Consider the following 10,781-nt stretch of genomic DNA (forward strand, 5'->3'; position numbering starts at 1 on the left):
GCGCGCACGCGCACGCGCCTGCGCACGTACATTCGATCATGATAGGAATCGTGAAAATAAAGATTAAATAAAATTAAGCAATTTATTAAATATATACAAAAAAAATCATTGAATTCGTAACATGATTTCATACCAAGTGATATTAATCAACTTGAAACATAAAATAATTTGGTACGCTAGCGCGTACCAAATGTAAATACGTGTTTAATCCCTCTTTTCATTTTTAGTTATATAGAATAAAAACAAATTATGTACGCATACATACATACACATAGATCAAGTATCTAGACATAATGATGTTAGCATTTATAAAAAATAATGCAAACGATATATAGATTAATCTGTAATTTTTTTAGACCTCTTTTAACATTTGATACTTTTAAAGTTATACTACAAAATGTTAACAAATTATTTGTCAACTAGATAACCAGGTTAAATAAAAAAAATATAACTAGATCGTGTATCCGGGCTGTATCTAAACAACTATATAATAATTGAAGACTATTGTCAAATAGTCAAATTTGCTTTTGCAAATGCAATAAGACCATTTGTAGATGAATCATGAGTTGTAATTTTATCAGTATTACGAAGCTCAGGTTCAATAGCTTTTGCCAACTGTTTACCCAATTCAACGCTGTATAATAAACAACATTGAATATTGGAAAAAGAAATTATTTATATTAGTATTAAAATAAATGTTTAATTTCAAATCTTCGATACTTATCTTCGATACTTACCCCCACTGATCGTACGAGTTAATGTCCCAAATAATACCTTGTACAAAAATTTTGTGCTCGTACATTGCTAAAAAATATTGAAAGAAATTGTATCATCATAAAAAAAAAAAAAGGTCAATGCTCTCTATCTCTCTCTTTATGTTGATTACATCCTTGAATAATGATACTAACCGATCAAAGCACCAAGGACAAAAGGCGTAACTTTTTTTACCATAATACTATTGGTTGGTCTGTTGCCCTCAAATACTTTATGAGGTAACAATGAATTCACTTGTTCCGGATTTAAGCCAGATTTCTCTAATTCATTTTTAGCTTCACTTTGACCTTTGCCTTTCATTAATGCTTCCGTTTGCGCGAAGAAATTGGCAAGTAAAATTTCATGATGTAACGTACCTTGAACCTTTAATGAATATTTATCATTTCACAGAAATATATTTTTATCTTTTCATAAGTTTTAACGTTTAACTTTCAAACCTTATTCTGGGATAGTACGGGAATTATAAAATCTGCAGGTACGAGTCTTGTACCCTGATGAAGAAGTTGATAAAATGCATGTTGTCCATTTGTACCTGGTTCTCCCCATACGATCGGGCCTTAACATATTAAAATATATTCGTTAAGACTATATATAAAATATATATATATATATATATATTTTATATTATGACATGATTACCGGTAGAATAATTAACTTTCTTTCCAGATCGAGTAACAAATTTTCCATTACTCTCCATGTCACCCTGTTGAAAATATGCAGCAAATCTATGCAAATACTGATCGTATGGTAACAATGCATGTGTCTCAGCTTTATAAAAATTATGATACCATATGCCAAGAAGCGCAAGAATAACAGGTGCCTGTGTATTGTTAAAAGACAAAAATTACACACACACACACACACACATATATATATATATATATACATATAGCCTATGAACAACTTCTCATACATTTTTCTCCAGCGGAGCTTTGCAAAAATGTTGATCCATAAAATGTGCTCCGCTGAGAAGTTTCTCAAAATTTTCAAAACCAATGGACAAGCAAATGGATAAGCCAATAGCGGACCATAAGGAATATCGTCCCCCAACCCAGTCCCAAAATCCAAACATATTCTTTTCATCGATACCAAATTCTTTAACTTTCTGCGTATTAGTGGAGAGGGCAACAAAATGGAAGGCGACAGCTGCTTCCTAAACAAATAATGTGTATATATAAATGTATATTTATATACACGGAATGTTTATAGATACATATCGGGGCCCTTTTAATATAATCCACACGTATTACTTACATTTTTTAATGATTCTAATAACCACAATTTTGCCGAAGTTGCATTAGTGATCGTTTCTTGAGTAGTGAACGTTTTAGATGCTATTATGAACAGAGTAGTTTCCGGATTTAATTTTTTAAGCGTTTCCGCGATATGAGTTCCATCTATATTACTGACAAAGTGTATACGTGGTCCGACATGATAGGCCTTTAAAGCCTCCGTTACCATCAGCGGACCCTATTTGTAAAAATACTCGTACGTCAATAAGAATTGCTTTTATTTCATTAATTATAATATTACTTTACCAAGTCAGAGCCGCCAATTCCAATGTTTACAACGTCTTCAATTGCCTTCCCTGTAAAACCTTTCCATTGTTTTGATATTATCTAGATATAAAAGGAGAATATATTTTTCGTTATTTTTCTTTAATATTGCAAAAAGATATATAATCTATTTATATAACTATCTTGCCTCATTAGTAAATTGTTTCATGTGACTTAAAACTCCATTCACTTCTGGCATAACATCTTTATCATCGAGTAATATGGGAGTATTACTTCTATTACGTAAAGCTATATGTAGGACAGCTCTGTTCTCGGTAAAATTTATTTTTTCGGCGGAGAACATTGCGCTTCGTGCCTCTTCAATTTGCCGTGCACGGGCCTAAAAATGAAATGTGAAAAGTAATAATTACTAGCAATTTGTAGGTTATAAATGGTAAATAAAAATATAAGATACAACCGATCGTTGTATGCGACATATAATTATAATAATTGGTAATATTAAATTTCGTACCAAATCAAGTAACGAGTCAAATATTTCCTTTGTGATTCGATTCTTCGAATAATCGAGTAATATAGGCCCATCTTCTGGAGTAGAGATTTCTAGACTAAGAGAGACAAAGATAAATAAAGAAAAAAATTACAAGTGCGTTACGTCGAAAGGCATATTGACTATAATTTCCATTATATTATTTTTACAGTTTTATGCATCATTAACTTATGAGAGATATTATTCGGTTGTAAAAAAAGACGGCGATATTAGATTGAATTAAGATATTAATCATTTCTATACTCGGGTGTACAAATCTTGGAGGGGTCACGTCAAGGTCATACGCCAAGAATCGAACATACCTGAAGTTCTGAAAACGATTAGGATCTTGCTGAAATAAGTTATATATGTTAATTTCAGATCCCGTCTTGTTGAAACATTCTTGTAACTTGATCCAAGTAGGTTCGCTCGTTAATTCCTGTTTAGTCTTCATATTTGATTCAAGGAAACCGCGTCGGCGTTCTTTCGATCCGATTTACTCGCCCTCTCTTCAATTTCTCATTTATTCACTTTCGAGGTTACTGACGTTCACTTGCTCTGTTGTAATTCAAAGGTGAATTCTAAACAAGCTTCGAACCAATATATATATATATATATATATGTGTGTGTGTGTGTGTGTGTGTGTGTACAAACCGAAGCGTCACTTTGGAAATTGATTGGCTGTAAATATTGGAAAGTATATTGTAAGCAGCCAATGGAATGAAGGATAATAACGAAATTCAATAATATCAATGTATATCAACAGATCCATTAGAAATTGTACTTGTATTATCGATACTATATGGTTATAGAGCATGAATCGCTTGGAAAGTCTAGTGAATATTTCAAAAACTAATTTTTGAATAATAAACATAAGAATGTCCCTCTTTGAGCAAAAAAATTAAGAGATGGAAGACTCGTTGTTATAGCACAAGACGGAAGTGTCGCCATCTTGATACGCGCCAAGTTTAAAAGGACACGTTCATTCAAAGATTAATTTTAATATATATATATATATATATATAGAAAGAGATATATATATATATATATATATACATCCATACATACATACATACACGCGCGCGCACGCACACACATACATGTACATTTATATATAACCGTTAAACCATAGGAGAGGATCATGGTTAAAGCCATGCTGGATATGCTCCCCGGACGATTCAGCTATTAAAACAAATCTAAAGATAATTGCGCACGCAAGTGCTAGCGATAAAAAAAATTCGATGCATTTGCTAAATGGCGTAAATGACTTCCGTCGGATGGAACTACAATGAATTTTGACGATATCCTATATCTTTGATTCTCTCTTTAGTCTTTTTATTCGAAGGAGAAAACTAAATGGGTATATCACGAGTTGTGTATCGAAAATTCTGGATTTATTATTTATATGAACTCTTGTGACTTTCTTGCTGTTACATCAATAATTCGATTAATACGATTTACAATCAAGTTGTCCGTTTGATCCCATCGAAATAATATTGTTTTAAGTAGAACGCAGAAATGGTAATTGTATTGCTACTATGATTGTTTGTGAAGTCAACTGTGTGTGTGTGTGTGTGTGTGTGTGTGTGTTTGTATGTGTCTATTGTTTATATTCGTATTATCAATAGTATCATTTTTCTGGATCATTGGGCCCATTCTATTATATTTTATATCAAATTATCATGTATCGCCAAATATGCTTTTCTTGTTCGTTTTGTATACAATCGAAGTATAGAAAATAATGACATCGTTAATTTGATATAATATGTAATATAATTACATTCGAATATTCATTTTCACTAAGAATTAGGCATTAATTTCAGTCTCATACGATATTACTCGTACAGCCAGGCAACAGGCCAGAAACAAGAACGTTTTCAGACTATGAAAGTGTCAACGAGTGTATGGAAGGTAATTGATATCTATCTTATATATTAGGTTGTCCGAAAAGTTTCTGCCGATTTTGTCATTACGTTACCTATCACAAATCGGCACTAACTTTCCGGACAACCTAATATGTCATAATACGAATATGCGAGCATCTCATACGAGCCAAATTGATCAAAGAAAAAGTCTAGAGAAATTTCTTAGAAAAGCCATAACATTGTATTTTACATTATTTCCCCGTTGTAATTTATTTATTACTTATTATTCGATGAGCGAATATTAATTATTATGGTCAATTCATGTTTCAATTTATGTTAGTTTTAAGAGCTTTATTACCATGGAAATTTATTTTAAATATATAAAGAGGAGATTAAGGATCAATCGAGTGCTTTTTAAAGAATTCTAAAAGTACAGTTAAAATCGCTTTTGGCTGGTTCAAGGATGCATGCATAAATAACATATGTATATACATATGTATGTGCAAGATTAACTCGAACTCATAAATTATCTCTTCGTTCTGTATGCGTCGATGTAAAAGAATTTTTCTAATTTAATTACAAAGAAAAAAGAAACAACGATAATTTCTCAACGATCTCCTTGAAATGAACAACCTTGAAAAGAAAATCGTCCAATTTGAATGGAATAATTTGTTTAGAAACCATTATTTCATATTGTTCAGTATAATAGGGTGCGTCCGAGTTAAGCCAAGTCTCCTAAGTATATATATATATATATATATATATTTCATTTCATAAATGTGTGTACATAGCATTCATAATATATATATATATATATATATATATATATATATATATATATATATGTATTTGATTTAATACGTATATCTCATAAGATGAAAAATTACTAATGATTACACATTTCTTATACGTAGGTGTATGTAAAATTTACGAAGAACATTTGAAAAAAAGAAATCCAAATACACCGACCATCACGTACGACATTAGCCAATTATTTGACTTTGTCGACCAACTGACAGACATATCATGTTTGGTATATCAAAAATCTACAAACACTTATGCACCGTACAATAAGGAATGGATCAAGGAAAAAATATATGTTCTATTGCGTAGAGCTGCTGGCCATAGCGAGTAACGTTATGGCTATTATAGATGTAAACTCTCTTGTATAAGATAAATTAATTTTAAGTACCATATTGTATACTATCGTTTGTAACAATAAATGTACACGTAAGAGCAAATAATTATTACTATCTTATTACATAAATACACACGCACTTATGTGTATATATTAAGATTATTATAAGATCCTTTGTAAAAGAAAAACATGTAAAAAAACACGTATAAAACAGTAATTACATTGAGAAAAATTTCTTTTCTATTTTTGTCTTGGTTTAATCAGCCTCTTACGTTTTGTAGAAAAGGAGGAATGCTCTGTAATCTGACAAAGCTAGATAAATTCTCTCCACATTTATTACTATAATATAATTAATAATTCATATTAATCTATCGAAGATTATGAAAAAACGATAGGAAGCGATAGAATGCGATACGATAGGACACGATACGCGATACGACACGATAACGAACGCGAAAGAGAAAGACAATGGAAGTGGAGAGTGCTATGAAATAACGATATATGCTGTATTAATCAATTTGCCCGAGTATACGTTATATTACAAATGGCGAAAGAAGTTACCAATAGAGCAAACATTTATAGTTGCTTGAATTTCATTCGAGACTGGCGGATATTTCTCTGGATATCGTATATTCTTATGCATTGTATGTATTTTATTAAATAACAAAGCTTTTTAGACGTAAACATTATTAGCGCCGATTATGGAAGATACATTAATTATAAAAACTGCTTTGAATTCGCACCAAATGTAATCATTAATATATTCTCCTTTTTCCGAAGAAATTAGATCGAACTATAATGTCACTCGCAAATAGATTATATCTCGCTATAGACTATATACTAATACAATAAAATTGAATGATTACGGATCTAACATTTCGATTACGATTACTACTCTTCTTGGCCCGTTTCATTCGCTAACCTGAAATTATAAGTTGTGCGTGTCGTAAAAATCACGATGATAATTCACATTCGCTATAGTAAAATAAGCCTGCCCACACACACATATATATGTATATATATATATATATATATGTGTGTGTGTGTGTGTGTGTACACATACACGTATATATGTATATATAAAGTGCATATACCGATAGCCTATATAATGTGCGTTAATTTATAATAAATTTACAACGTAGGTAAATTAGCTTTGTTAAGATTCGTTTAAATTTATTAAGAGATTATCCTTGTCTTTCATTTTAATACATCAAATAATCATCAATGATAGAATGGACTAACATTAAAATGTTTCAAATTTATTTCTGTATAATACACATGTGCATACTCATGTAAGCTTGCATCACTCGAATAAAACTATTCAATGCGTTGCGCACGCGTACATAAATTCCTATTCCTCGTCCCAATTGCATGTAAAGTAAGGGGAAAGAGAGAGAGAGAGAGAGAGAGAGAGAGAGAGAGAGAGAGAGAGAGAGAAAACAATTACTATACTACATTTCGAATAGAAGAATCCTTTTATCGAAGATTTAATTACATTTCCGTTTATTATTTACATTTCTACTTATTCTTAGTTATTACTTATAATATAAAGACTAATAGATACGGCATTCTCGCGAAAGTTTGAAAATAATATATATTCATTATATTTTGTAGAATTGAAGTTTTTTCGAATTTTCCTTGCGTGATATATGAGGAATGACGACGAACACATTATACGTGATATCATATTATTTGCATACTTGGAACGCGCGTGCCTAGTTTACGATACGCGCATTACACACCATGCTACGGATATATCGTTAAGTTCATACATATGTACGTATGGGCATATCGTATACATATGCCCATTGTATTAGTTCTCCTATAACTATGCTACTAGTGCCGTTGACGATCAGCTGTCCAACTTCTGGAATTTAAACATATTGCGTTCGCAGAACGGAAACTCGAATCGGAAATCAAATGTAGTTACATAAGACTACGTTTCAGGGAAATGAATCACTATCGTTGTGCATTTAAGAAGAGCTACAATATTTTTAGATAACTGTCCTTCGTGGAAGGTAAATTTTTGTGTATCGGGAGATTTTAAGTGTCACGCAATATTTCAAACGTCGCTGCCTGTCAGTGTTTCTTTTTTTTTTCTTTCTTTCTTTCTTTCTTTCTTTCTTTCTTTCTTTCTTTCTTTCTTTCTTTCTTTCTTTCTTTCTTTATAATTACATCAGACACAAATAGAACTTTACGATTAACTTCAGATCAAAATATCGTTTCATTTCGTATTGAGAATACAGTGTTGTTATATAGTGCAATAATAAATCGTAAGTACATAACGTCGACTGATATCGTGCTTGAATATTATTTGTCATTGAAATGCACTGTGCATTCCAATTTACTGCGCGAGTACAGTGATCTGTGTATATACACGCGCACACACACACACATATGCGCGCCCGCGCGCCTGTGTGTGTGCATACATCACATACATACATACATACATACATATATATGTATATGTGTATATATATATATATGTCGGTGATTTTTTTAATACAATAGAGGGTTCGATTGCTTCCAACGATTTAAAGAATGTCCAGTAACCCAATTGAAGTAGATCCATTCAGTGAAGTTGCTTTGGAAATTGATATTTGTGAAGGTATTAAGTTGTACTATCGTACAATTATAATGGTAAGCAGAAACACGAGAAAGGGATAATACAAATTGCTATGATTATTCTCATTGAAGGGAATGGAAAGGCAGACAAGGAACAAAGTACACAAAGTACAAAGGATGGTACAAAAGGTACAATTAATGAGACAACACATGCGGAACCTCTAACGCCAGAAGAGATCCGTTGGTTTTACAAAGGTGGAGTCGATAAAAGATGGGTAGAATTTTGTGGATACGATAGTTTAAGAATAGAAGCAGCTTGGCGAGAAAGACAAAGTCTTCTTGGTAAAAATGATGGGAAGAACAATGAATTGCCACCTGCCGAGAAAGTTGTCGTTAGAGGAGGAATGTATGACACAGAAATTGATAATATGAAATGTGTCTCGATATATTGGCCAGGTGCTCATTTCCATTAATAAATATTTTCTCATTTCTATTTAATATTCCTATCGAATGATCTTTTTAGATAGTCCATATATTTTCATTAAAGATTAATATACTTTGCAATGAAGGATATTAACATTTATATATGTGGAAACGGCCAAGAGGAAGAAATTGATATACAATAAATGCATACATTAGATATACCTTTGAAGTAAATATTTTACTGTTTAAATAATCTATTATGTATATATACATATATAAAATTTCTTCTTACATCTTATTTTTATAAAAATAAGAATCATATAGTATATAAGAAATATAAAGATAGTAAAACGATTGTACGAGATTACGTTTTAACCATATATGTTTTATAAAAGAACTGAGAGCATAATCTATGAATTCGGTACTTATCATTTTTTTCTAATCGGCATTCTTGTCATTTCATTTCATTTATTGATTCTGTACTTAAGCAACTATTCCTATTTCTTATTATGATTTTTATACATAATGTTTGCTAACCTTTCATAATCTAAATGTCAGTCTTTAATACTATTTTCATAGTACTTTAGGCCCGACAGAAATAATTTTCTTTTTCAATTTTATTATGGCAATGGGTATACACACACACACACACACACACACACATATATATATATGTATATATATATATAGATATACCTACAATAATTTTTTATCTTATGTTTGTTGCATTCTACATACCATGAATGCCAATTTCCTTTTATAATGATTAATAGTTATATATTTGGACTACCTCCTTGTCGTTACCACTATTTCATTTCACAAAACACTTTTAAGAACTTTTATTTTCTATAACTCTTGCTAATGTCATTCATTTTATTTTACCTTTGCTTCTATATGTTTTACAATGCATTAATAATCTAATAGAAATATATTAAAATTACATTTAATTAAAGGCGAAGAATGGGAAATAATGAGAGGTACATGGTATTATGATGGTAGTTGGATACCATTGGAAATAGAACATTCTAAGGTCATAGAGGAAGTTCATCTAAAATTGTTCCCGAAACAATCTTTGGAACATTATAGGTCAACGCCTGAAACAAATGCCTCTTCTTACTCATACAAAGGTATTGATTATTTTTTATATTCTGCCAAATTGACTGTCTGTACGTACGTACGTTACATTACATAAATTGAAATACTGATTAATGTTTCAGTATTGCACACAGAATGCTTTCCAGAATTTCACGTTGATTGGCACTCGATAGATTATGTTGCATTATATAGCGAATATACAACAAGTAAATTAATGCGCAGTGTTACATCCAAACTGGGTTTGCCCAAAAGTAAATCACTTTTTCATTATTACATTTTCGTTCGTCTTCCACAATATAACAATAGATACATAAATCTTATAGACTCAAATCTTGAATGGATTGTGTAGTATATAATATTACTGCATTTCTTATTTTTTTTCTTTTTTATGAAAGTAATTTAGTGTAATGAAAAAAAAGTTATAGAAATATATACACATATATACTTAAATCCAATGAACATTGTAGCCACAGGATATCGATTAAAAAGGGGATATAAAGTTCCTGCTACAATGGAAGATAAGCCCCAAGATATAGACCATTTAGTCTTTGTCGTACATGGAATTGGTCATAAGAGAGACACTGGAAAAATAATACGCAATACAACATCGTATGACTTTTTTATTTTATTTTGTTGTTAAATTTTATAATTAGAAGTTTCATTTAAATAAACAATTAGATCCTATGTTACGATATTAAGAAATATATATTTTCTTATCTTTCCTATTAGTATAAATGTTCAATTATATTATTTATTTTTCAACAGATTTAGAGAGTGCATAGAACGGCTGAGACAACGATTTTTTCCAAATTCAAATTACAGAGTTGAGTTTTTTCCCGTTGAATGGAGATCATCTTTGAAACTCGACGGAGGTAAAT

General features: G+C 30.9%; 3 protein-coding genes across 5 annotated transcripts in view; 2 read left to right on the forward strand and 1 right to left on the reverse strand.

The window, feature by feature from the left end:
* Positions 1–68: 68 nt before the first annotated feature.
* On the reverse strand, positions 69–3,402 carry LOC124956918 (glucose-6-phosphate isomerase). The gene is made up of 11 exons (XM_047513361.1): positions 3,141–3,402; positions 2,803–2,896; positions 2,479–2,670; positions 2,313–2,393; positions 2,029–2,244; positions 1,688–1,927; positions 1,414–1,594; positions 1,212–1,330; positions 909–1,137; positions 738–804; positions 69–634 (listed from the first exon to the last, which is right to left on the reverse strand). Exons 1-11 carry the CDS (start codon positions 3,269–3,271, stop codon positions 508–510), a joined length of 1,677 nt encoding a protein of 558 aa, XP_047369317.1. The 5' UTR covers positions 3,272–3,402; the 3' UTR covers positions 69–507.
* Positions 3,403–3,987: 585 nt separating this feature from the next.
* Positions 3,988–6,063, forward strand: LOC124956929 (enhancer of rudimentary homolog). The gene is made up of 3 exons (XM_047513392.1): positions 3,988–4,338; positions 4,641–4,728; positions 5,597–6,063. The coding sequence occupies exons 1-3, from the start codon at positions 4,336–4,338 to the stop codon at positions 5,815–5,817; spliced, it is 312 nt and encodes a 103-aa protein (XP_047369348.1). The 5' UTR covers positions 3,988–4,335; the 3' UTR covers positions 5,818–6,063.
* A 137-nt stretch (positions 6,064–6,200) lies between these two features.
* LOC124956915 (phospholipase DDHD1-like) overlaps positions 6,201–10,781 on the forward strand; it is a 10,154-nt gene continuing 5,573 nt past the window's right edge. Inside the window, exons 1-7 of one of the 3 annotated variants that reach the window (XM_047513354.1) lie at positions 7,391–8,093; positions 8,332–8,428; positions 8,518–8,841; positions 9,762–9,935; positions 10,026–10,154; positions 10,371–10,512; positions 10,669–10,775. In XM_047513354.1, coding sequence (XP_047369310.1) covers positions 8,362–8,428; positions 8,518–8,841; positions 9,762–9,935; positions 10,026–10,154; positions 10,371–10,512; positions 10,669–10,775 — 943 coding nt within the window. In that variant the 5' untranslated portion in view covers positions 7,391–8,093; positions 8,332–8,361. Of the gene's footprint in view, positions 6,465–7,390; positions 8,094–8,331; positions 8,429–8,517; positions 8,842–9,761; positions 9,936–10,025; positions 10,155–10,370; positions 10,513–10,668; positions 10,776–10,781 lie in introns of those variants that run through there. The other 2 variants (XM_047513352.1, XM_047513351.1) reach the window with 2 other exon arrangements.

The sequence above is a fragment of the Vespa velutina genome, chromosome 24 (genome assembly GCF_912470025.1).
Source record: "Vespa velutina chromosome 24, iVesVel2.1, whole genome shotgun sequence".
Classification (NCBI taxonomy): Eukaryota; Metazoa; Arthropoda; class Insecta; order Hymenoptera; family Vespidae; genus Vespa; species Vespa velutina.